The sequence below is a fragment of the Zea mays genome, chromosome 9 (assembly GCF_902167145.1).
Source record: "Zea mays cultivar B73 chromosome 9, Zm-B73-REFERENCE-NAM-5.0, whole genome shotgun sequence".
Classification (NCBI taxonomy): domain Eukaryota; kingdom Viridiplantae; phylum Streptophyta; class Magnoliopsida; order Poales; family Poaceae; genus Zea; species Zea mays.
The window spans coordinates 144,348,824-144,376,572 of record NC_050104.1 but is presented as its reverse complement, the minus strand read 5'-3'; the positions used below and the strand labels follow the sequence as shown (position 1 = coordinate 144,376,572).

The window sequence follows — 27,749 nt, the reverse complement described above, 5'->3', positions numbered from 1 at the left end:
TCAAAGGGATCATCCCGTCGACCAGATTTTGGGTGACATAAGCAGAGGAGTAACTACTCGGTCTCGATTAGTTAATTTTTGTGAGCATTACTCTTTTGTCTCTTCTATTGAGCCTTTCAGGGTAGAGGAGGCTTTGCTAGATCCGGACTGGGTGTTGGCCATGCAAGAGAAGCTCAACAACTTCAAGAGGAATGAAGTTTGGACACTGGTGCCTCGTCCTAAGCAAAATGTTGTGGGAACCAAGTGGGTGTTCCGCAACAAACAAGACGAGCACGGAGTGGTGACAAGGAACAAGGCTCGACTTGTGGCAAAAGGTTATGCCCAAGTCGCAGGTTTGGACTTTGAGGAGACTTTTGCTCCTGTGGCTAGGCTAGAGTCCATTCGTATTTTGCTAGCATATGTCGCTCACCATTCTTTCAGATTTTTCCAAATGGATGTGAAAAGCGCTTTCCTCAACGGGCCAATCAAGGAGGAGGTGTACGTAGAGCAACCCCCTGGCTTCGAGGATGAACGGTACCCCGACCACGTGTGGAAGCTCTCTAAGGCGCTCTATGGACTTAAGCAAGCCCCAAGAGCATGGTATGAATGCCTTAAAGACTTTCTAATTGCTAATGCTTTCAAGGTTGGGAAAGCCGATCCAACTCTTTTCACTAAGACTTGTGACGGTGATCTTTTTGTGTGCCAAATTTATGTCGATGACATAATATTTGGTTCTACTAATAAAAAGTCTTGTGAAGAGTTTAGCAGGGTCATGACACAAAAATTCGAGATGTCAATGATGGGCGAGTTGAACTACTTCCTTGGGTTCCAAGTGAAGCAACTCAAGGACGGCACCTTCATCTCTCAAACGAAGTACACGCAAGACTTGCTGAAGTGGTTTGGGATGAAGGATGCCAAGCCCGCAAAGACTCCGATGGGGACCGACGGACACACCGACCTCAACAAAGGAGGTAAGTCCGTTGATCAAAAGGCATACCGGTCAATGATAGGGTCGTTACTTTACTTATGTGCTAGTAGACCGGATATTATGCTTAGCGTATGCATGTGTGCTAGATTCCAATCCGATCCTAAGGAGTGTCACTTAGTGGCAGTGAAGCGAATCCTTAGATATTTAGTTGCTACGCCTTGCTTCGGGCTCTGGTATCCAAAGGGGTCTACCTTTGACCTGATTGGATATTTAGATTCCGACTATGCTGGATGTAAGGTCGATAGGAAGAGTACATCGGGGACGTGCCAATTCTTAGGAAGGTCCCTGGTGTCATGGAATTCTAAGAAACAAACCTCTGTTGCCCTATCCATAGCTGAGGCCAAATATGTTGTCGGCTTGCCGCAGGACAGTGTTGCGCGCAACTACTTTGGATGAGGCAAACCCTCAGGGACTTTGGCTACAATCTAAGCAAAGTCTCACTCCTATGTGATAATGAGAGTGCTATCCGCATGGCGGAAAATCCTGTTGAACACAGCCGCACAAAGCACATAGACATCCAACATCACTTTTTGAGAGACCACCAGCAAAAGGGAGATATCGAAGTGTTTCATGTTAGCACCGAGAACCAGCTAGCCGATATCTTTACCAAGCCTCTAGATGAGAAGACGTTTTGCAGGTTGCGTAGTGAGCTAAATGTCTTAGATTCGCGGAACTTGGATTGATTTATAGCATACATGTGTTTATGCCTTTGATCATGTTCCTTATGCATTTTGTTGCTTAGTTATGGTGCTCAAGTTGTACAAACACTCCCTGGACCTCACAAGTCCGTTGCAAAGTGATGCACATGTTTAGGGGGAGATGTGTTACAACTTGACCCTTTGAGACTAACCATGTGCTTGAGTTTGCTTGATTTAGTCTCAAAGAAGGATTGAAAGGGAAAAGGTGGACTTGGACCATGAAAGACTTCCACTGCACTCCGATGAAAGAGTAACTTCTTCCAAGTTCATCTTAGTACTCCTATTACCTTTTTACTTTTAAGTGAAGATTTTGGTGAGGCAATGGGGTTAAAGGGCCAAGATTGATCCCGTTTTGGTGCTTGATGCCAAAGGGGGAGAAAATAAAGGCCAAAGCAATAAATGGATCAGCTACCACTTGAGTAATTTTGAAAATAGTAGAATAGAGCTTTTGGTTTGTCAAAATTCTTTGATTGTCTCTTTTGTCAAAAGTTGACCTCTTGTGGGGAGAAGTATTGATTATGGGAAAAAGGGGGAGTTTTTGAAATCCTTGATCAATTTCTTTTGGAATACCTCTCTTTATGTCTCTACAAGTGTGTTTGATTTAGAGATAGGAATTTGAGGTTGATTTGCAAAAACAAACCAAGTGGTGGCAAAGAATGATCCATACATGCCAAATTTGATTCAAAACAAATTTGAGGTTTCATTTGCAGTGATATTGCACTTGTTCTAGTTGCTTTATGTTGTGTTGGCATAAATCACCAAAAAGGGGGAGATTGAAAGGGAAATGTGCCCTTGGGCCATTTCTAAGTGTTTTGGTGATTTAGAGTCCAACACAAGTGCTTAAGTGTTAATATATGCAAAGTGGTGGACAAAGTGCAAATCGTGTCAAAAGGTATGTTTCTCAGACTTAGTACATTGTTTTAGAGACTAATGTATTGTGTCTAAGTGCTGGAAACAGGAAAAGAACATTGGAATTTGTCTTGGCTCGAGCAGCCAAGACTCTGCTTAGTCTGGGAGCACCGGACTGTCCGGTGGTGCACCGGACAGTGTCCGGTGCGCCAGACTGGCTCGAGCGAACTGGCCGCTCTCGGGAATTCATCGGCGACGTACAGCTATAATTCACCGGATTGTCCGGTGTGCACCGGACTGTCCGGTGAGCCAACGGTCGGCCGGGCCAACGGTCGGCTGCGCGATCTGCGCGGGACACGTGGCCGAGCCAACGGCTAGAAGGGGGCACCGGACTGTCCGGTGTGCACCGGACTGTCCGGTGTGCACCGGACATGTCCGGTGCGCCAACGGCTCTCTGGCTGCCAACGGTCGGCTTCGCCGTAGAAGGAAAGAAATCGGGCACCGGACACTGTCCGGTGTGCACCGGACTGTCCGGTGCGCCAGACGACAGAAGGCAAGAATTGCCTTCCCAGATTGCTCTCAACGGCTCCTAGCTGCCTTGGGGCTATAAAAGGGACCCCTAGGCGCATGGAGGAGCAGACCAAGCATTCCTTGAGCACTCTTGATCACTCACACTCCATTCCTGCGCACTTGTTCGACATTCTAGTGATTTGAGCTCTGTTCTAGTGTGCTAGCCTCTTGAGCTCAAGTCTGGGTCTTGTGTGTGCGTATTTGCTGTGATCTTTGTGTCTTGTGTGAGTTGCTAATCCCTCCCTTACTCCGTGCTTCTTTGTGAACATCTTTGTAAGGGCGAGAGACTCCAAGTTGTGGAGATTCCTCGCGAACGGGATTAAGAAAAGCAAAGCAAAACACCGTGGTATTCAAGTGGGTCTTTGGACCACTTGAGAGGGGTTGATTGCAACCCTCGTCCGTTGGGACGCCACAACGTGGAGTAGGCAAGCGTTGGTCTTGGCCAAACCACGGGATAACCACCGTGCCATCTCTGTGATTGATATCTTTGTGGTTACTGTGTTTTGTTGAGACTCCTCTCTAGCCACTTGGCGATTATTGTGCTAACACTTAACCAAGTTTTTGTGGCGTAAGTTTCAAGTTTTACAGGATCACCTATTCACCCCCCCCCCCTCTAGGTGCTCTCAGAAGAACCTCCTCAGCGAGAAGCTCGCCGACGAAGGAACCGGCCGTAATGCCCGACGACATCATGAAGCCGGAGAACGGGACCCGGCGCAGCCTGTATCACAAGATGAGATCATGGAGGTGGGAGAAACTCTAGATGAATGAGTCTTCAGGGAAAGGAGGAACTCCCGCCGACGTGATCGTTGGCAAGCTCAAGAGCAAGCCGAGCAGGAGGCGAGACAGCATCGAGAGAACCCTCTCTTCGGATGAAACCTGAACCCTGACTTCGCCCGAGCCATGAACACACCGAGCGAGGTCGGTGGAGTGTTGGCCCGGATAGCCGATGGCCTCCCCCGGACTCCAGACGCCGAGGGATATCGGTGGCTACTCACTCGGGCAGCTAATCATCTTCTGCCTCTCGCTCATCCTCCGAGCGATCTACGACACGCCATCAACAGTCGGTGAGATGCACGGAGTTCCATCAATGCTTCGCGCAAACAACGACATAAGAATGAGATCTGGCGCCGAGAGGAGTATGATCGGGATCACGGCATCCCTGCACGAAGTCAGGCCACCAGGGTTGAGTCGGCAACGGCTTCAAATGGCGGCACAACCCGGGGACGGTCGAGGCAGCACATCGGCAACTCCCCTCCCCGGGACTGACACCACAATCGTCGACAGGAAGACACGTGTGGAGTATCAGCACTCACTCCATGTCTCAGGGCCATTCAGTGGCCCCCAAACTTCAAAGTCTCCAACGTCGACAAGTACGAGCCTAAGCAGGACCCAGGAGGCTCGTTGGCTGTCTATACCACCGCTGCCTGGGCCGCACGGGCAACTGAAGATGTGATGACTGCGTACTTGCCCATCGTCATCGGACAAGATGCGCTGCAATGGCTACGACACCTACCCCGACACTGCATAGACGATTGGAGCGACTTCAGTCGGCGTTTTATCGCCAACTTCCAATCCCTCTCCGACAAGCCGGCGCAGCCATGGGACCTCAAATCCATCAGACGCCGAGGGGATGAGACTCTTCGGTCGTACCTCAAAAGATTTCAGACCATGAGAAATCATATTCCTGAAGTTGCGGAAGCAGCAGTGATCGAGGACTTCTACCGAGAATCTAATGACTCGGCCTTCGTCCGAGCCATACTACAAAAAGCGCTGACCACTTCCGAACAGCTGTTCAAGGAGGCGGACCTCTACATCACCGCTAATGAACGTGCCTAGGACCTCATCGGAGGAACGAAGCCCGCTCCATCCGCACCACAGTGCGACACGAACCAGCAAACCGACAAGCGCTGGGAGAAGAGGCCTCGCGAAGAAGTCCATGCCGCTGGACAACCGTCTCTCGTGCCCGAGGGGCACCCCGCGGAGGCGAATGAACATTGGACGACATCCTCGATGCCCAGTGCCCGTACCACAAGGATATGCGTCATACTCTTCGGAACTGCAGAGATTTCAAGCATTCCGTCGGGAATGGCCGAACCTTCCAACCTCTACCACCTCCCCCACCACGAGGAGGACCCGGAGAACCTCGACAACCTTAGTAGCAAGAAGGGGGAGGAGGCGGAGCATTCCCGCGCGTCGATGGAGAAGTCAACATCATCTTCGGTGGACACGGGTCGCAATACAACAAAAGGCAGCAGAAGCTCAATGATCGTCAGATACTGGTGGCGGCCACCAGTGCTCTCGCCCCGTATCGATGGTCCGAGCACCCAATCACCTTCACTCGGGCGGATCAATGGCTAAACTTCGATCATCCGGGCAAGTACCCGCTCCTCGTCGATCTGGTGATCCGAGAAAGCAGGGTAAAAAAGGTGTTAGTGAACGGGGGAAGCAACATGAACGTCACTTTCCCCCGGACACTCTTAGGCTTGGGAGTTGCACTCAAAGAGCTCCACGAGTTAGACACTCCTTTCTTCGGCATTGTGCCGACTGAAGGGAATACCCACTCGGACACATCTACATGTCGTCACCTTCGGAACTCCAGAAAACTACAGAACCGAGTTCCTAAGGTTCGAGGTAGCAAGCTTCGACTGCGGATACAACGCCATCATCGGCAGACCGGGATTGGTGAAATTCATGGCCATTCCGCACTATTCATATATGATATTGAAGATGCCGGGACCACAAGGAATCATCACCATGCGCGCTGACTTCCATGGCGCCGAAGAATGCTTCCGTGTGGCCATTCAGGCGGCCCTCACCACCAAACCACCGACGACTTCCTCCGCTCAGGCGAACTCAAAGCCTGAGGAAGACCTCGCGATACCTGTGAATGAAGCTCAAGACATGACCTCTATGCGGTCGACTGAGGAAACAAAGAGAATCAACCTCGGGTTCGCTGACGAACGCAAGACTGCCATCATCAGCTCCAGCCTGGATGACAAATAGGAAGGCGCGCTCGTCCAGTTTCTGCAAGATAACTGAGACGTATTCGCATGGCAGCCTGCGGATATGCCGGGAGTCCCAAAAGAACTGGTCGAGCACAAACTGAAGGTCTATCCCTAGGCGAGGCTGATCCGACAAAAGTTGCGTCGTTTCACGCCTGACAAGAGAGAAGCTATTCGTGCCGAGCTAGCTCGCTTAGTCGTAGCAGGATTCATTAGAGAAGTACTACATCGTGAGTGGTTAGCAAATCATGTTCTTGTACTAAAAAAGAATAAAGTGGATTGGCGCATGTGCGTCGACTATATAGATCTCAACAAACATTGTCCAAAGGACCCCTTCGGACTTCCTAGAATAGATCAGGTGGTAGATTCGACCGTCGGATGTTCTATGTTGTCATTCCTAGACTGCTACTCTGGATACCATCAAATGAGCCTGGTAAAAGAAGACGAGGAAAAAACTGCATTCATTACCCTATTTGGAGCTTTCTGCTATACCTTCATGTCGTTTGGCCTCAAGAACGCTGCAGTGACTTACCAGAGAGCTATTCAAACATGCTTAGCCGATCACTGGGGCAAGCGGGTAGAAGCTTATGTTGATGATGTGGTGATTAAGACAGAAAACTCAGAAAACTTCATTGAAGATCTGCAGCTGGTCTTCAACAGCCTGAGGCGGTACCAGTGGAAGCTCAATCCAGAAAAATGTGTCTTTGGAGTGCCAGCAGGGAAGTTGCTTGGATTCATTGTCAGCCACCGAGGAATTGAAGCTAACCCGGAGAAAATCGAGGCTATCATGAGGATGGAAGCACCACGATCACAAAAAAAGTGCAAAGGCTTACTGGATGCATGGCAGCTTTAAGCAGATTCATATCAAGGTTAGGAGAAAAAGGCCTACCATTCTACAAATTGCTCAAGAAGGTGGACAAGTTTCAGTGGACCTCAGAAGCTCAGGAAGCTCTTGATGCACTGAAGAAGTTCTTGACCACTCCACCAGTGCTAAAGCCGCCACACCGAGCCATGCCAGATCAGCCGGCGGAAGATCTGCTATTGTACATCTCCTGCACGACTCACGTGGTGAGCACCGCGTTAGTAGTCGAGCGGGCAGAGGAGGGGCACGCATATCCAGTACAGCATCCTGTCTGTTCCATCAGTGAAGTTCTAGGACCCTCTAAAAAGAAATATCCTCAAGTTCAAAAACTACTATATGCAGTACTTCTAACTGCTCGCAAGCTCCGTCACTACTTTGACGACCACAAAGTCATAGTAGTCACCGAGTTTCCAATAGGGGACATTCTTCACAACAAAGAAGCCATTGGAAGAATAGCCAAGTGGGCCTGTGAACTGGGAGCTCACGACTTTGAGTTTCGACCTCGCACTGCAATAAAGACTCAAGCACTAGTTGACTTCGTATCAGAATGGACCGAGCAGCAAGTACCAGACAACCCGGAGGCTGTAGAAGTATGGTGAATGTATTTCGATGGCTCGCTGAAACTGCAGGGAGCAGGCACAGGGATCCTCTTCATTGCCCCTCGAGGTGAACAACTCAAATACGCTCTCCAGTTGTTATTCTCAGCATCAAATAATGCAGCAGAATATGAAGCTCTGATCCACGGATTGAACATTGCCATATCACTGGGCATTAAGAGGTTGATGGTATACGGAGATTCACTGGTGGTCATAAGTCAAATAAATAAAGACTAGGATTGCTCGAATGATTATATGGGCAAGTACTATATAGCCATCCGAAAACTAGAAGACAAATTTGAAGGGCTAGAATTTCATCATGTGGAAAGAGATCGCAATGCAGCAGCAGACGCGTTGTCGAAACTAGGATCCAGTCGAGCTCAGGTCCCACCCGGAGTTTTCGTCCAGGAGGTGTCACGCCCAAGCATTTCCTCAGATCAGGCATAAGAGTGCAATGCTTTGAGCCAGCTAGAGTCAGACTCTAATGACTAGAGGATGCCTATCATCAGGTATATAAAGTATGAAAAAAAACCCGGATGACAAAGCCGCAGCAGAACGCCTTCCAAGACAATCAGCCCACTATACCCTCATAGGGGACGCATTGTACAGAAGGGGTGCAACAGGAGTCCTCATGAAGTGCATTCCCTCGGTTACTAGGAGACAACTGCTAGATGAGATTCGCGCCGGACAGTGCGGAATACACGCAGCATCCAGAACTCTGGTTGGGAAGGTCTTCAGGTCTGGTTTCTACTGGCCGACAACAAAAAGTGATGCAGCCGAGTTAGTCCAGCGATGTCAAGCTTGCCAATTCTTATCAAAGCAACAACATTTACCAGCACAGCAACTGCAGACCATACCCATAACATGGCCATTTGCGTGCTGGGGACTGGACATGATTGGACCCTTCAAGAAAGCTCAGGGAGGCTACACTCACGTGTTGGTCGCCATTGACAAATTCACCAAATGGATATAATACAAACCCATTGCTTCTCTAACTTCAGCCAAGGCAGTGGAATTCATACAAGATATAATATTCAGGTTTGTGACACTGAATAGCATCATAACCGACCTGGGGTCCAATTTCACTAGCTCTGAATTCTTTGATTTCTGCGAACAACAGAGCATCCAGATCAAATATGCGTCAGTAGCACATCCAAGAGCCAATGGTCAGGTGGAAAGGGCTAATGGAATGATACTGAAAGCACTCATGAAGAAAGTCTTCGGCAAGAATGGATCAGAGAATTACCTTATGTGGTTTGGAGCCTAAGAACTCAACCCAGTCGAGCTCTGCATGGAAACACCCCCTTCTTCATGGTCTATGGTTCGGAGGCAGTGCTACCTGTCGACCTCAGGTTTGGGGCACCAAGGCTGGTCTTCGAAAGCATAGCTGAAGCGGAAGCTACCAGGCTAGAAGATATTGACGTACTGGAAGAAGAGCAATTGAATACAGTAATTCAGTCAGCTAGATACCAGCAGACCCTGAGGCGCTATCATGATAAGACTATACGACATCAATCCTCCGTAGTGGGAGACTTGGTCCTTCGCCGAATTCTAACGAGAGAAGGACGACACAAATTATCGCCGCTATGGGAAGGGCCATTCATGGTGTCGGAGGTCACTCGGCCAGGATCATATCGGCTTGCTCAAATGGATGGCACAGAAGTGGGGAATTCATGGAATATAGAGCACCTCAGGAAGTTTTACCCTTAGCGAGAACTATCGGAGCAACGTTGTATTCTGTAAATGGAAAATACATCATCAATAAAAGATTTCACTCTCAAAGGCACTCAAACTATTGGTTATCCATCGACTTCAACTTGATTAAACTTGGAATCAACACACTTACTCGACTTAGGGTGACCACTATACCCTACTAACGGAGCAATCGGCTTAAGTCGGCAATGACTTAAGACGGTGCAACATGCTCGCGCTTACTCGACTTTGGGTTACCACTATACCCTACTAACGGAGCAATCGACTTAAGTCGGCAATGACTTAAGACGGTGCAACATGCTCGCGCTTACTCGACTTAGGGTGACCACTATACCCTACTAACGGAGCAATTGGCTTAAGTCGGCAATGACTTAAGACGGTGCAACATGCTCGTGCTTACTCGACTTAGGGTGACCACTATACCCTACTAACGGAGCAATCGGCTTAAGTCGGCAATGACTTAAGACGGTGCAACATGCTCGCGCTTACTCGACTTAGGGTGACCACTATACCCTACTAACGGAGCAATCGGCTTAAGTCGGCAATGACTGAAGACGGTGCAACATGCTCGCGCTTACTCGACTTAGGGTGACCACTATACCCTACTAACGGAGCAATCGGCTTAAGTCGGCAATGACTTAAGACGGTGCAACATGCTCGCACTTACTCGACTTAGGGTGACCACTATACCCTACTAATGGAGCAATCGGCTTAAGTCGGTAATGACTTAAGATGGTGCAACATGCTCACGCTTACTCGACTTAGGGTGACCACTATACCCTACTAACGGAGCAATCGGCTTAAGTCGGCAATGACTTAAGATGGTGCAACATGCTCGCGCTTACTCGACTTAGGGTGACCACTATACCCTACTAACAGAGCAATCGGCCTAAGACGGTGCAACATGCTCACAACTAGTCTTCATAGGGCGACCTCTATGCCTTACCAGCTGATCAATTGGCATAAATTAGGAAAAGACTCCAAAACCAGCACGCCGCACTTACTTCTGCAATCGTTCATAATGACTATTGAATTCTAACAACAGAAACAAAATGTTATAGTTTTCAGCACCAAGAACACATTCTAGTACTCTATCCACCGAGTATCTGAGCACACTGATCACACACACATATAATTCACGAATGCATTCAGTATCTTCTAAACACGTCGCTACGGCAAAACATCCCTATTTGGCAATGTCTTTCGCAGGGGCAATCGAGGAGAAAGGGCGACTCGAGGCATCAGGCGCAGCCTTGACATCAGCAACAATGTCATTAGGAACAACTACACCGGGCCTTCTCATCAGGATCCGCCTCGCGCGGATGGCCTTGTCCATAGCCTTGCCACGCTGGGCTTTCAGAGTGGCGTAGTTGTCCTCTGCAACTTGGGTAGCCAGACGAGTGGCCTCTAGCTCTTGGGCGACTGATCACTTGGAGGCATGCAGATCCTTGACGATGGAGTCCTTGCTTGACACCAACTATCTAAGCCGCAAAATCTCATCCTGGGATACTTGCAGTTCACGATGATGATGATCCAGATCTGTCATAGTGAAGCAGTGGCTCCTTTCCAAGATGGTTAAGGAATTGCTGGCATCACGATACAACCTATCAAGATTATCACGAGAATCTGCAAGTGCTCGTTTCTCCTCCTACAAACAAGAATCAACTCTCAAGCATCCAGTAAGCAGTAAAGCACGGTAGATCCAATTAAGTAAGCTTACCTCGTTAGCCGCCCTTTCAGAGTCAAGTTGAGCATTAAGAGAGGAATTCAAAGAATGTGTGTCGTCCAAAGAAGCATAAACCCGAGCTAGGTCGATCTGACCTTGGGAATACTTCTCCTCAAGCTCGAAGTACCGTCAGGTTGAGTCGGCTTGATGTTGAAGATGTTTCTCCTCAAGCTCAGAGTACCGCCAGGCCATATCTGACAAAAAGCAGTCGAAGAAGGATACACGGTTAAAAACAAGTTGATCAATCAGCCAAGGAAGAAACAAAGTTACCAACCATCACTTGACGCTTTCAAATCAGCTATCTGTTTCTGAAGCAGCCATGGATTCCACTGCGTCAGAAACAGAGCTCCTTTTGGGATAGTGGCACCATGTGATCTCAATTGGGCGGACATCCCGTCAACCAAAGCCTGTTATTAAAGACAAATGAGTACAGAGAAAATGATTTACCAGGAGGAGCGATAGAACGAAAAGAGCTAAGTTACCTGAAGATTAGAAAAGAATGAGGGCAATCCCAAGTCATGAGAAGCTGCGTTGTAGTTCGACGAAGGAAGATCAGCTGGAACAATCTGAAGAGCATCGTCGGGGGTTGATTCAGCTCCACTAGCAGACATCAAAATTCTGGCATCCGGCTCGCTAACCTCCAAGGTGACTCCCTCGCCCGAAGTTAAAGAAGCATGCATCGCTATCACTCCATCAGATCGTGGTGGAGACGACCCGACGTGGACGTCCATGGAGGTGTGGGAAGGAAAGCTCACTTAGACACCCTCGGGGCTGGGTTGCAGCTTGCTCTACCCACCCGAGTCGGATCATTACCGGCGACACCCTCGGGGGCTGGGTAACCGCCAGCACCACCCTTGGGGGCTGGGTTTTCTGCAACAACCACCTCTAAGGCTGAAGGATCCTCAGTCACCTCCATGGGAGTCGAGCAATCCTGACCAACCTCTTGACACCGAAGACTACCTTCTAAGGTCGACGATGCGCGAGATACTACCCGGGATACCTCTAACCCCACGTCTGGAATGTCAGAGCAAACATCCATCATATCACCATCAGTCGGTTCCGACAGCATATCTTCAGGAATGACATCCTCAAGGGCCTGATAAAAATCAGTTATGGATAATTCTTGAAGGCTAACAAGAGCAGACAGAGCTAGAGAAGGAATATCGCTATCCCCCTACTACCTCTATAACGACGGCTATTCTTACGAATTAGCGGAATTTCTTCTTCCTCTTCTTCGTCCTCGTCAAAAATACGAACAATAGCCGGTGCACGATCACACCCATTGGGTTCAGCTTCTGCACGGTTACACCCATTAGGGTCAGTTTCAATAAGGTCGCACCCATTCGGGTCAGCTGGTGCAAGGTTACACTCATTGGGTTCAGCTTCAATAAGGTTACACTCATTAGGGTCAGCTGGTGCGTGGTCACACCCATTAGGGTCAGCTTCAACTGGTACACCAAGATTGGGATCGACCTCAGTAAAGACCTCTACTGGTACTTCTTCACAAACAGGAGCAGAAGGGCCAGCATCCTGGTCCAAGCATGACAGTCGCCGAAGTCGTCTCTTCTTCTTCTTCTCCTCAATAGGCGCAGTTGGGCGGCTGACTTGGCGAGGACGCTTTGGGCGAATACCCTCAGGCTTTCGGGTGTCCACTGTTTTGTCAAGCTCTGGTATAACCGTAACAACCATTGTTTTAGCAGGGGCCGAGTCAGAAGATTCTCCAGCCAACATATTGAGCACAGCATCTATTTCTGCATCATCCGGACTCGCTGGCATCTCAAAATGAACTTGCCTCTCATCATTGGGAAGATCACAAAGAGAAGCAACCAGAGCCTCAATATCTTCAGGAGAGGGTCGCACTCTAAGACCCAGACCACTATCACCAGCAGGAGGATTGGACACGAAATTGAAAAAGGACTTAGGAGGTGGCAGATTCCAAGTAGAGTAGGCAACACGAGCACCAACATTTGACACTTTGCCTCTCAAGATCATGTCTAGTCGGCTCACCAAATCCTCAGCAGGAATTCTCCTATTGGTAACCCGAGTCGAGTCACAAACACCACTGTACAAATAAGCTGGGTATGCTTTGTCCTTCAAGGGCTGGATATTCTTAAAAACAAAGTCAGCAACCACAGCCTCGGCGGTTAAACCTCTCTCCTTCAGCAGACAGATTTCAGCAAGTAGAACCCTAGCTTCTATTACCTTCAAGGCAGTAGGAGACTCAACCCAACTCGGAGTGCGCACATCTGGCTGTCTCCCCGACCGATGGGGGAGGAACTTGCCATGGTTTTCCACAATAAACCACTCAAGGCGCCACCCTTTAATGTTGTCGTTGAGGGGAATATTGAGGTATTATGTTTTCCTTCCGCGGCGCATCTCCAGACTTGCACCACCCACGAGCTGGTGCTGCCCCACCAGCCATCCCAGGTCGATAGTGATACAAATACTTCCACAAACCGAAGTGAGGAAGAATTCTGAGGTAGGCCTCACATAGATGTACAAAGATAGAAATTTGCAAGATGGAATTGGGATTCGGATGGGTCAGGTTTAGATTGTAAAAGTCAAGGAGACCATGGAAGAAAGGAGAAATGGGAAGAGCAAGGCCGTGGATGAGAAAAGGAACGTAAACAACGGACTCGTGAGTATCTTCTGTCGGAACAGTGACCCCACGGCAAATTTGCTAAGAACAAAGCTCCTTCGGAGGAAGAACTCCAACATCGACAAGGCGGAGGAGATCTGATTCCGAAACAACAGACATATGGTTACCTGCGAACGGCAACTAGCTATTGGGGTCGATGGGAGGAATGACTACCGCAACATAATTTTGGTTCTTCCGCTTGGGCGCCATCGCAATCTCGCCAGCGGATTGAACAAAAGCAAAATCAGAGGGAAACAGAGGAGTGGCTTGAGGCGGAAATGTGAAGTTAGGGCTTAGAACTCAGAGGCGTGCGGCGACGTGATATAAATGGGGTTTTCCTGGGTTGGGCACCGTTTCTAAAAAGTGTCAAGTCATAACTCGGAAAACAGGATTTCCGGCATAACTCGGTTGTTACCTCTAAAACACCGACGTGGCCTAGCGTAACTTGGTTGTTGCCTCTAAAACGCCGACAGCTTCAAGTACCACTCGGTTGTTACCTCTAAAGCGCCGCCAGTGTTTGTCCTAACTCGACAGTTACCTCTAAAACACCGACGTGGCCCAGCGTAACTCGGTTGTTACCTCTGAATTGCTAGCGTCATCAAGCACCACTCAACATTTACTTCTAAAAGACGCCGGCAGTGTCTATCATAACTCAGCCATTTTCTCTAAGTAAATGTCGGCATAACCAAATATGACTCAGCAATTACCAGTCGTTACTCGGGTGTTATCTCTAAGAACACTAGCAGCGCTAGGCATGAAGACAAACTAACGATTGGCTATAAAAGAAGAACGATGGAAAAGCGAAAGGACACCCAGAACAAGCTGAAACTTTCTACAACATATAAAGGAGGGAAGTTCTTCCACAAACTTAAAGACCAACTCATTATGAGTCGGCCTTCTCTCCTTTTTTTCGCTACATTACATTACTACATCACTACACTACTCACACTACACCATACTACTAACTATTACTACATTATTCCACTACTACTAATGCTACATCTACTACTAGTTATCCATAGTAATATTTAAACTAGTGGCGCATTGCCACTGGCCTTGCCGCTGCCGCCATCGCCCTTGCCACTGCCGCCATCGCCCTTGCCGCCGTCGCCATCGCCCTTGCCGTCGCCGGCGCCATCACCGTCGTCGTCGCCTCCATCGTCGTCGCCGTCCTTGTCATCGCCGTCACCGCTGCTCTCCTCCTCGGACGAGTCGGAGGAGTTCTCCTCGTCCGAGGAGATCTCCGACTCATCCGAGCCCTCGAGCTCGGAGCGCTCGACGGCCCGGATGTACGTCCACACCTCTGCAGCGATCCCCTAAGAATCGTCCGAGTCATCGGACGACACCGGGGGAGAGGCGTAGACCGACGACCCCTCGGACTGGGAGGAAAACTCCTCCTCCGAGTTCTCAGAGTCACCGAAGTCCTCCGAGGGGGAACTTGGCTCGCGCTTCCGCTTGTCGCCGGAGTGGTGCGACGAACTTCCGCCCTTCAACTTCCGCCATGGTTGATTGGAAGAGAAGAGAAAAGTGGGAGAATAAGCAACAAATGGCCAGGAGATGTGTGAAGACACCAGCGAAGCAGGCAGTCTATTTATAGAGGCGGGAGGCAACCGCTCATCTCCTACCACGGTCACTAAACAGTCGCAAGTATTCAATAAGCCATTCAAATCGTCTGGAAACAAGTCAGGCGACAGACGTCGTTTCACGTAACATGACACCATTGGGACTGAGGTCAACTGCTTGGACGATATGATTACACCCCGCGGTCACGTCAAGTTACTACTCAAGGGCAGTTTGCTAAACGCTCAGCGCACCAAGCCGTCCTTTGGTTACACCCATTGGGGAGGGGACATCCAGGAATTTTCAATAGATTTTCCCAAACAGTCACATCCATACAGTATACGCAATGAATGTATCAAGACAGAAGAAAGATATCGATAGAGATTAGATGAAAGCCAAAAATAGCTACCGAAGTACAAGTCTAATCAACAGTAGCATTGAAGCACGAAGCGAAATGAAGACCAGCCAAGAGCCATCTACCAGACGTCCAATCTGTCGACCGATCAAATAAATTTCAAACCTAACAGGACAGGGTAGATCGCGCTGCTGATTTCTAAAGCAGGAATTGAAGACAACAGTTTGATCTCTAAAAGCATAAGCTGACGATATAATATCGAATTCTAAGGCATGAGATGAAGACCTTTGAGTGGATTATTTTCAGTAATCCACTCAAAGCTCGGGGGCTACACCCATTGGGTGCACCTCCGGTGCACCCAATGAATCCTCAACCCCTAAGAACAAGATGCTGATCTCTAAAGCATAAGCTGGTAACCGAGCACTAATTTCTGAAATATAAAGTGAAGACCGCTGAAAGAGTCGAAGAAGATAACATAAGTTTGTTTTTACCGGACTGATCAGAGTTCAGAAGCAACGACTTGACAGGTGCACTTTCAGAGCATCCGCAATCTAATCAAAACTGCAAGCTGGACCTAAAAATCTTTGGGCAGATTGTTTCAAATCAACTCAAAGATTGGGGGCTTGTGGGGGACAGATATCCCCCGGGACCACTAGAAGGCTAGAAGGCCTCGCGAAAGACTCTGGGCCCATTACTTCGCAAGGCCATCCCTTCGTGGGCTAGGGGAGAAATCACTAGCAGAATGGATCGACACAAGATCGGATCAACTCGAGCCTAGACGGCTCATTGGGTTTAGACATTATTTGCAGCATTGATCTGATTCTCCCGCGCAGCACCCTCAGACGTCGGAACTAAACGAGGATAAATCGGCAGGATAATAGAGAGATAAGTTCAGTTGGTTCACTATTACTTAGGAGCACATAGTTATCGTACCCGCATGTAATGCCCCACGGTCGAGTATATAAGGCCTAGGGGGCACCCCATCAAAGAACAAGTCACTCATTAGCCATCTACTCAATTCTCTAGCATCCTCCATACTAGAGAACTCCCCTGTAATCCACCACATAAAGGGCCACACCAGGAAGTAGGGTGTTACACCTCTCTAAGCGGCCCGAACCTAAATAAAATTGTTCATCGTCTCTCGTGCGCCCAACACGAACCATCGAGCTACAGTCGGTAACATCGTCCTACCCAAAAGCACCTCGAGGGGTAACCCTGGGTGCGCGGTCGGATCCCAAACACCGACAGATGCCCTTTGTAGGACTAACTCACATGGTCCGATGACATCGTTCCCATTTACTCAACCATAATGCATGACAGTGGGACCAACACAAATGAATAGTGCACCTGTCTCGTCCAATGACTCCATTTACTCAACCATCGAACCATAGAATGAGGGTCCGATGCACTCTCAAAAATGAGCATAGAGTAACTGTGAGCATCAGACTGGTTTGACTACATCTATCGGACCATATCACAGATCTGCTTGTCACTCTAGTCCTATGGCTAGGGTTAGCCATCGGACTGGTACTATTCTAGTTAAGTGCCTTTGTTAGTTAGAGTCTGACACCTATTATAGGCATTCCTTAGTCATATTTTCCAGCTTTTATACGTGTGATAACTCCAATGTGTCCTAGTTACTCCAGTCAAAGAGTTAGCCTTTTGTCAATGGTGTCTAAGGTGGAACTTCACGACTTGGTATAATGTAAATGAGTGAGTTCATTTCACTTAGTAGCACTTAAGTAACCTTATTAAACATTGAGTTCCCTTGTTTATACACTACCGGAATTTGGCTCTTTGCCGAGTGCCATATTCTTTGCCGAGTGTTTTATTTCGGGCACTCGGCAAAGAAGCTCTTTGCCGAGTGCCACGCAAAAAACCCTCGGTAAAAAAAACACTCGGCGAAGAAGCTCTTTGCCGAGTGTTTTATTTTTGACACTCGGCAAAGAGTTTCTTTGCCGAGTGTCTTTTTTTGACACTCGGCAAAGGGCTCTTTGCCGAGTGTCACAAATACAACACTCGGCAAAGAGCTCTTTGCCGAGTGTTTTTTCTCCAACACTAGGCAAAGACAATTTAAAAATCACATTTTAAAGTAGTAAATTAATTCAAATGAAAAAGTTTTCAACTACAAATTTGTATAACTTATCATGATGTACAATTTATATATTGAACATTTCTTCATATGACAAAATAAAAATAAATTTGTTCATAAAACCTATATCTCTCTCGTAGTTTATGAAACTACGAGAGAGATGTATAGAATTTGTGCATATTGTTAGAACCATCATGTGAGATAAACAAATGACCAAACAACCAAAATAAATTTTGTAGATCTTGAGAAGTTATAGAAGTTTATAGTTGACAACTTTTTCATTTGAAGTCATATTGTCAACGAAAACTACGTCTGAATTTAAAAAATTTAAAATTTGAATTTTGAAAATGACTTCGAAAGAAAAAACCACCAACATGAAAGTTGTAGGTATTGAATAGTTATGAAACTTTGTAGTTGACAATGTTTTGGTTTGAAATCATTTTGTTATGCAAAACTATGTTTTAATTTTGAAATTTGAATTTTTTAAACTGTCTCGGATGGAAAAACCACCAAAATAAAAGTTGTAGGTCTTGAAATGTAATGAAACTTTGTAGTTTACAATTTTTTGATTTGAAATCATCTTAACATTGAAAAATCCGTGTGAAGTTTTCAAATTTAAAATTCAAATTTTGTAAACGGTCTAGAATGTAGAAACTATTAAAATAAAACTTGTAGATCTTAAAAAGTTATGCAACTTTATAGTTGGTCACATTTTCAAATGAACTCATTTAGTGCCTTAAATAATCAAATTACTCTCGATTTGTTATAGTACATAGAGAATGAAAACGTAATATAGATATAATCGGTGTAGTAGTATAGTGGTATAGGAGGGTATGCGTGAGAGAGAGGTTGCGAGTTCGAATCTCACTATTTACAAAACATATAAGTTTGATTCAAAATAATAGTGAAAATTGATAGGGCAACGGATAAGGTAATAGGGTAGGGTTAGAGAGTTGTTCCTAAAATTTTAAAAAATATTTTGCTGTTTTTTTTTATTTTTTCGATTCTTAATTTGCCGAGTGTTTTTCTTTGCCGAGTGCTTTTTGACACTCGGCAAAGTCTTTGCTATGGTAGGGTTAGAGAGTTGTTCCTAGAATTTTAAAAAATGTTTTGCTATTTTTTTTAATTTTTTCGATTCTTAATTTGCCGAGTGTTTTTCTTTGCCTAGTGCTTTTTGACACTCGGCAAAGTCTTTGCCGAGTGTCCGAAAAAAGTACTCGGCAAATAACCCTTTGCCGATGAAATATTTGCCGAGTGTTCTTTGCCGAATGTTACACTCGGCAAAGGCTTTGCCGAGTGTAAAATAGCCTTTGCCGAGTGTCTTAGACACTCGGCAAAGAACGCGATTCCGGTAGTGATAGTACGACTACTTGTTCTAAATTTGATCACACGCTATATTATAACTTGACCGGTTAAAATAAAATGCCTTAGCTTATAACTTTGCCTTGATCCTTTACATTTTACTTTTCTCCTTCCATGTTGATCACTTATTAATTATTTGTGATTATTACCATCCTTCTCATGGTTGTCACCTTACTCAACATTTGGATGTGGACTTAACATGTCTCCCTCAATGACGACTGTTGTACAACCAGTCCTTAGATGCAAGCATGCAAGCAACCTCCTGATCGTAAGAATGTGATCCAACCATAAGTGTGCAATTGTAGTTTGATAGGTTTTTTTATAAAACTATATGAGCTGGCGGTGGAAGTGTTTAAATGTTAAATATGATATATGGTTAGATTATGATCCAATGGATCAGGAGGCTCGCTTGCACGTTTGCATCTAAGAACTGCTTGCACAACAGTCGTTGCTGTCACTTGCAATCTTGGAGTAGAGGTTAGTCTACTAATCGTCTCAATTACCAGAAACATAGTAGACGGCTGATTTCGAAAGGTTTTTGTCTCTTGTATGTAATTGTTCCACAATGCCGTATTTGGAGGCAATATGTGACCCGGCCTACCGCCCGTAGAAACGCTGGTCGGAAACCAAGACCTTATTGTTGTTTAATTCGTCGTTGCGTGTACGTGGCGGCCAGAACGTAAGTACGTAGCAGGCGTACGTAGGAACCCAAAAAAAAAAAAGTATCAATCATCTACACGTACAGGTCTAAATTCTAAAGGCCGTCGTCTCGTCAATAATTAGCTGGAGTCATGCAAAACATGAGCACGTATATTCCAGGCATCTGTCGGGACATCGTCCATAAACGACCATAAACGAGACTAACGGTAGTATGCAAGTCAGACAGAGAGTGGCCATGGAAATCAATGGGAGCATGCATGACCTGCACGTCAGGAAATAACAATATAGAATAGACCTCAAACTCAAAGGCGCGTGTTAGGACTGTGTTCTTGGTGTATCCATACACTGTCCTTGCGTAGTACATGCAATTAACTGCGATATGGTGGTGTTTTTCAGGGCAGGCTACGAACCCTGAAAAGCTTGGAGCCCAGTAACAAGTAGTGTGCTGGTCATCCCTGCTGCATTTTGTCTAGATATAGCAGCCCAAATATAATACGTTACCAATCGATCGAGGCACCGGCACCGCAGAGGAGATCACGTAGGATAGTAGAGATATGCTACCCATGCATATGTATGTTACCAATGTGATGTTTAGCTGTCCATGACGATCACCGTACATCATTCAGTCCGAATCAAAGAGACGATGATTTTGGCGATCATGCATCATGCACTCGTGAGCCTCCAGTTTTGCAGCTGGAGACGTGTCGTACGTCTGTAATAATAATTAATCAAACGACCATGCATAATTCTTCCTGCCGATGATGATGGATATATGCATGTGGCATGCTAGTCGCGAGCGAATCCAGAGAACTCTCATCTCGTCTCGTGTGTCGAAGGTCTGCTTCGAGAGAGAGCAGGACATTTCCCACTAGCTAGCGTCTGGGGATGCAGTTGACCGACACACGGACGACTTGGGCACCCGACACCCGCTACATTGCAAACTACCTGACGCGTCCGTCAGAGCGTAGCCATAGGACACACACTCGTACAGCGACTGTTCGGCATCCATTTTCCGGTGTCTTCCAAAACACCGTATCAAATCGTTCCGAACAACTCAGCTAGCCACGCCCACGCGTGCGTTCAAAGGCAGGCGCGCCATGCACATGTCGCACGCGCGCGAGCGCATGGCCGGCGAGGGGCCGAGGGCGGCACGGCAGGCGTTAGGCGCGAGATCAAGTTGGGCACACCGGGCAGAGTCAACACATCTTCTCGCACAAAAATTATGCCGTGCTGCTGGGCAGTGCGCACTGAATGTTGTCGTCGATGTTTTGTTCAAGGAAAAAGATGTGAGCAAATCACGTTTCACTACAAGAAACTGGTTAAAGAACGTGGGTGAAAAACCGTCGAACTTAATGTAATAGGCCGTCGAACTTACCATAAGAACGTGGGTTTACCGACGAATATAGCCGACGGCGATTTTTGGACGAACTTAAAGAAGTAAGTTCGACGGTCCCCACGTTCTTAAGGTTAAGAACGTGGGTACCGTCGAACTTAACATTAAGAACGTGGGTACCGTCGAACTTAAGGTTAAGAACGTGGGTTTTTAAGTTCGACGGGGGCCGTCGAATTTTTTCCCATAAGTTCGACGGCACCCACGTTCTTACATTTAAGTTCGACGGGGCCACGTGGCCGTCGAACTTATGGGTCCTGCGTGGGTCGGCAATGGCTGCCCATTAAGTTCGACGGTACCCACGTTCTTAACCTTAAGAACGTGGGTACCCACGTTCTTAACTCTTTCCAGAAAAAAATAAAAAAATACATAAATGAAAAATTAGACACACATAATATCACATGTAACACAGAATATCACATACAATACAGATTTCAAACACGTGGATATATGTTCATATCACAAATTCACACAAGTTCAAATACATAAGTTCACAAAGTCACATAATTAAGTCCAAATACATAAGTTCACAAATTCACATAAGTTCACATCCATAGTTCACATTTGTAGTTCACAAGTTCAAATACACAAGTTCAAACATTAGCTCCATCGCTCTCGATCAGGACATCGGATTGTTGTTCGTAGCTCCACCACTAGAATTGAGACATTTGTCCGCAAAGTTATCGTGAGGGGGAGGAGTCACTTGATGAGAGCCGGAATCCTACAAAATAAACCAAAATTCTCATAAATATACAACTGGCATTAAATCACAAGTACACAAAGATATTAATTATGCGTGCAAGAACAGCTGAACCAAAAAGATCATCTACAACCTATATATATTCATTCTTGCATTGGTCGATATATAAATTGTAGCCAGCACTAGCCTCACTTTAATGTTATACCACAGTACAATGACCAAGACACTATGATATATGGGAGATCAATAAGGCAGACTAATAATATCCAATTGAGCTTATAGTTATAAAAAAATCCTGAATCAATACTACCATTTGTAAATAAGAATTAATCAATACATGAGGTCAGTCATACACGGGAAAACCTACCTTGTCCTTCAAGCTCACAATTCTGTCACATGTCAGAGTGTATTCTGCATCAATAATTTCTTCCTCCAGCTTGAACCTTCTCAAAGATTCTATCTAGACAAAAGTTAACACATATTACAAATAGATAAGGTAAAGAGACATGTTTTCGAGGAGTCAATAGTTCTACTAAAAAAAGGCTCAATTAAATATTATATCAGTTGAGTGAAATGAAAAGCCACTGGCAAATGTAAGTTGATTGCTTACTTCATCAACCGGAGGGGCACTTGTCTTTTGTATCTTTGTTAGCTTTCTTCTGTATTCTTGTTCATGGAATGGTAACAAAGGTCACATACCAAAAAAAAGTGCTATTAGTCGAAACCAAAAAGAATGGCATGTCATACTTAAATAGGTTCAAGAAGAAAACAAAATAAGTCAGCATAATATAGCGTTGGCCTAAGAACGAACTAAAAGTGCTTAAAAACACAGTAAACTCTAAGCCAGAGAGCCCCCAAAAGAAGGTCATGGTCAACTTACTATCTTGAGCAAGTTTCTTCAATTCAACTTCCTCTCGAAGCTGCGCCACTTGATCTACCTATTCAAATATCAAGAATAAACAGTTTTCAGTTTAACAATAGAGCATTGTATAATTTGTGAAACACCTATGGATTATGAATCACATTCAACGCATAGCTAGCAGTTGTTATGGTAAAATATCGGACTCCAGCAATACGAAAGCAACAAAAAATAGTTAATTACATTTGTGCACAGAACTGCAGTGCAAGGTCACTCTAGACTAACCCATTATTCCATTGCCAGAATGTATCAATTTTGTCTAGTCATAGCATTGTGGACCACATGTTAAGGACGTGGGTACCCACGTTCTTCAACAAACCCATGAACTTAACTCAATTAAGAACGTCGGTACCCACGTTCTTAAATTAACCCACGAACATTTATTAGTTTCTTGTAGTGTTTGCTAGCTTTCTTGTGTATTCGGTCGGACGAAGCCTAGTTCTGATTAAATATATTTTGTCTAATCTGTCTATATGTTTATCGTTTTGTTATTTTAGGTCTGTGGAGAATATTCGAAAAGTTAGAGTACTTACGTCACTACAGTAAACGAAGGAATTTCCGACGGTTGAAGCCGTCGAACATAAGATTCAGACCGTCGGAGGTAGGTTATGTCCGACGGCATTAACCTATCTCCGACGGTTTTAAGCCGTCGAGGATAAGGCGTCGGAAATAGCATTATGTCCGACGGCCCCATCGGACCGTCGGAGGTAAGGTGTGGTAACCGTTTTACCCGCCGCCTGGGGCCCACTGCTGTTATGTCCGACGGTTTTAAGCCGTCGGACATAACATATAACTTATGTCCGACGGTTTTAAGCCGTCGGACATAACATACACCTTATGTCCGACGGCTTACGCTAAACCGTCGGACATAACATATTTCAGAAATTGCACAAAATTCTGAAATTTAAAAAATCTGACATTTGCAAATACAAAACAGATTTCATACACATATACACATTCACAATCACAAATATACTCACATAAGTATACACATTCACAAATATAATCACATAAGTATTCACATTCACAAATTTAACATAACGACATAGTTCCAAATGGTTGCAACAAGTGTTTACATCAACATAGTTGTCCAAAATCCAAAATGAACATTATTCGACGGATAGGCTTTCACATGAAAGGTTGCAACAAGTGTTTTACATCATTATCACTCATATCCATCGCCACCTCCTCCGGCTGGACTATGCGTGTTGAAAAGATTGTTCACCCACGAATGTGTTGTGTCGTTTTGACCAGATCCATCTCCAGGTGCGGCAACTGAAGCGGGTGGTGTCTGAAATCACTATAACACAAGCACATGAAATAGTAACCACTCAGTTGTTCATTTAAACACATAAGACATCTATGAACATGTCACACACGCATATGTGTACATACCATAGGGAATTGTGACGGAGGCGGAGGTGGAGGCGCCAACATTGGCATTGGCAGTGCAAAGTCCGGAGGCGACATCCCATATCACTATACGACGGTTGATCTTTAGCGACCCTTATTAGGGACAGACGGTTGGTCGCTAAAAGTTATGTACCGACAGTTGGTCGCTAAATGCATTTGTAGCGACGGGCCACCGGTCGCTAAAAGTCTAGAAATTTAACTACTCAAGGTTGGTCGCTATAGAGACAGGTGGACATCCGACAGTTGGTCGCTATTGATTGACATGTGACTGTTGGTCTAAGAGGCAGCTTCGTCCATTGATGGGAACATCTTGCACACGATATAGAACTGCGCGTGTTTGTGTCCCGCTTTGACGCTTTGTAGAGTAGTAACTCCTTACACTCTACCGAGTGGTGGACCCAAATGTCATGGACACAGTTATCTCCTAGACCTATCCAAAGTCCAAACACCGTGCTCGTGTGGGCCCTGAGTGCCAGTGGCATATCCTGTGATTCTCGCACCCTACTCCTCCAGTCCTCCTCTCTGCATATCTGTGCGTGTTCTTCTCAATCCAATCAAGATTCCACGCTGCAGAAGCCAAGGGGATGGAGGTCACAATAGCAGAGAAGAAGCCTCGGGCCGCCGGCGACGGCGGCGGCCTGGTTGACAGGCTCCCCGAGGCGCTCCTGGTGGAGGTGCTGGCCCGTGTCGATGTCGACGGTGCCTGCTCCGCCGCCGCGTCCTGTCGCTCGCTCTACTCCGCCGCCAACGCCGTTCTCCCCGCCCTCACCTCCATCGACCTCTCCGTGAGCTTTAGCCTCCCCTTCTCACCCACCGCCCGCCAAACAGGTTCCTTTCCCACTCTAGGGTTTCAGTTCGGTCGCTCGCCCGCCGCAGGACTTTGCCCCGTCGAACGCCATCCTCAGCAGGATTCTCGCGGGGAATGGCGCGGTCTGCAGCCTCACCGTCAACTGCAGCCTCCTCGACGACTCCGCCGCCTCCGTCATCGCCTGGGGTAGCCTGCGCGACCTCTTGCTGCTCAAGTGCTCCTTCTCGATGAGCTTCTTTGTGGGGCATGCCACGATTTAAGGTGTGCTTCTTCAGCACTTTCTGGTTCATGTTTTTGTGTATGCACGCGGATGCAAGTTATGAAATTTAACTATACAATTAACGGTCTGGAGTTTGGGCTATTGCTTTCAAGCCATAGTGATTGACAAGTCCAATCATTCTTTAACCCAAGTTTGAATTTAGATCGTTGAAGCTGGAGATGGCGGTTTGTCCGTACACTCTATATCCTTGCCTAGCACCTGTGTACGTGGGATGTGTTCACTTGGAGGTGAGAGATTTGTCTGATATGGATATGATATTCTTCCTCACCTAGAAACATGGCAATTTTGTAGAAATAATTTGTTTGCTTTCATTGTCTTTCGATTTCCAAGCTTTACATGGAACTGCTTATGATTAACTGTAGCCTTTGAATAATGTTATTGATCATTTGGTTGCTTGGTCTAAGCAGTATTTTTTCCAATGTTCAATACAGACTCTTTGGGTGAAGTTCCCTCTGCTAGATCCACTCACCACTTTTCGCAGTTACAAGGCTCTTCCCTCTGCCCCTCCATCCCAACTCCTGCCATCAAAGTGCACAGCTTCGCTGGCCCCAACGTGGCTCTGTCGGCCCTCCGTCGGCTCAGGCGGCAACAACAATGAGCATTCCAGCGGTATGGCAGGTACACAGCAGCAGCGACACTCCCCACCTCGGCCCTCCCCCATTTCTCCCTCTGACCCTCTCCATTCTCCACACACAGTAGCAGAGGGGTACTTGTTAACGTATCTCTCAACATTATTAGTTACTAGAATACAGATACATTTTGTTAACGTATCTCTCAACATTATTAGTTACTAGAATACAGATACAAGGGTACTTGTCCGGATGATCAGGTACAAGTATCTGATAACAAATCCGTGATCGCTGAATGCAATACTCAGATAAAACTCGGATGGACATAATACATTATTATACAAGTGATAAATCTTTTGTTTCTGTAGGCTGCTTTAAGACAGACAGTTTTTCCTTGCTCATTGTAGTGGAGGTTTTCTTGGTGTAATGAAATGTAAAATGATATCCCTAGTAATTTGTGCTCTAATATAAATAGGGCCATGGCCTTTGGTATAAAAAATCAAATTCATTTCGCACTGAGTGCACTTGGTGTATGCAGCCAGCATACCCCAGCAGCATTTCAGGCTTTAGAAACTACAAATTTCTGACGACCTGATCATGTGTTATTAGGATCCAGGACACCTGGACATGTATTACTAAATTTCAGAGGGACCTGATTAGGATCCAGGACACATATATCCGCGACGCCAGCATGCAGAAGTAGAATCCCGTCCATTGCTTCTGTTCCAACCTGTGGACCTGATTATTGCCTTGGAAATTTACTCTTTTCTCTCTACTTGCTAGTCTATGTTTTGATCATGCTGCATAATTTATTTATTGTTAAAAAAAGATATAGCCACCACTGTTTTTCTGCTGTGTAATATGAGTTCACCAGCTTCTTCTTGGCTCTTAAAATTGCGACGTTCATACTTCTGCCTACTATAATGAACATATTTCTTAACTGCAAGATCAAATTCTATCTGCATGAGTTTGGATCTAAAAATTCCCGATTCTGCTCGAAGATTGATTGATTTTGTGTGATTTCCTCTGCCACACACTTCCTATTTTTCTTTTTCTGATTGTAATATTTTGCTTGTTGATTACCATTTGAACAGCTACAGGAAGAAAGAATGAAGCAGTACCAAACGGCAGCGAAGCGGCTAGATAACGCACTCTTGGTTAGTCAGCTACCCACTAAAAGTGGAAATTTTACTGCACTGTTTGTTTTCATTTTCAGCATTAGACCCTGTCTTCATGTAGTGTGCATTTGCATGTTTCATTTAATGTAAACTTTAGCACCATGTAAGTGATGATCGTCTCTGATACTTGTTAGGTGTTGAGGAGGTTCATCTCGACTGGAAACGAGCTGCGTACTCCTGTAACAAAAGATGAAATTGTTTCCGAGGTGCCTTTGCAGCTCTAGATAACCCCATGCGTCATCCTGAAATTTCAGTTTTCCCATGACCTGCCTCACTTCACCTACAGGTGGCGAGGCAGCTCAACATCAACATCCATCCGGAGAACCTGCATCTGCACTCACCTTTGGCGTCGCTCGGCGAATTTGAGTTGCCCCTCCGGTTACCGCAGAACATACCGTGCCCAGAAGGTAACCAATAATCTAATAAGCAATATTATGGCAGATATGGCGCATGAGAATTTAGAGAGCCCTTTCCAGATATCTCAGGAAGAAAAAATAATTGTACTAATTCAAAGTAGGCTTATGTTTTCATAATGCTATTACTCTACAAGTCCACAGGTTTGCATATCACTCACCAAGCAAAGCATTGAAGTGTACAAGCAGGAACACAGTCTAGCAATTCAAGATAACAATATGATTCTGCAGGAAGTAGATTGTAAGGGGTAAAGACTGAAGGAGGACAGCCAGGTGAGCTCGCTTAGATAGGAATTACACTAAAAGGCTTAAATAGTTAAACTGACTCTTCATGTGTTTGAATTGGTACATTAAGATCATTGAACTGTTAGATGGTAAGATCTCAATATCATTTCTATGATACTATTGTCTACTTATTGATGCCATAAC

General features: G+C 46.0%; 1 protein-coding gene and 1 long non-coding RNA gene across 2 annotated transcripts; one reads left to right on the top strand and one right to left on the bottom strand.

The window, feature by feature from the left end:
* Window positions 1-22,081: 22,081 nt before the first annotated feature.
* LOC103639276 (uncharacterized) lies at window positions 22,082-22,713 on the bottom strand. The gene is made up of 3 exons (XR_559367.3): window positions 22,621-22,713; window positions 22,351-22,406; window positions 22,082-22,200 (listed from the first exon to the last, which is right to left on the bottom strand). It is a non-coding gene; the product is annotated as an uncharacterized lncRNA (long non-coding RNA).
* A 4,055-nt stretch (window positions 22,714-26,768) lies between these two features.
* On the top strand, window positions 26,769-27,325 carry LOC109939158 (uncharacterized). Its single transcript, XM_020544769.1, has 3 exons — window positions 26,769-26,886; window positions 27,042-27,113; window positions 27,194-27,325. Exons 1-3 carry the CDS (start codon window positions 26,839-26,841, stop codon window positions 27,323-27,325), a joined length of 252 nt encoding a protein of 83 aa, XP_020400358.1. The 5' UTR covers window positions 26,769-26,838.
* The last annotated feature ends 424 nt before the right edge of the window (window positions 27,326-27,749 follow it).

What these genes read in the sequence shown, in the direction of transcription:
- LOC109939158 (XM_020544769.1), top strand. Translation starts at nt 26,839, where the DNA reads ATGAAGCAGTACCAAACGGCAGCGAAGCGGCTAGATAACGCACTCTTG. An exon ending in GGCTAGATAACGCACTCTTG is followed by an intron (nt 26,887 to 27,041) that starts GTTAGTCAGCTA and finishes GATACTTGTTAG; the next exon opens with GTGTTGAGGAGGTTCATCTC. An exon ending in AAGATGAAATTGTTTCCGAG is followed by an intron (nt 27,114 to 27,193) that starts GTGCCTTTGCAG and finishes CTTCACCTACAG; the next exon opens with GTGGCGAGGCAGCTCAACAT.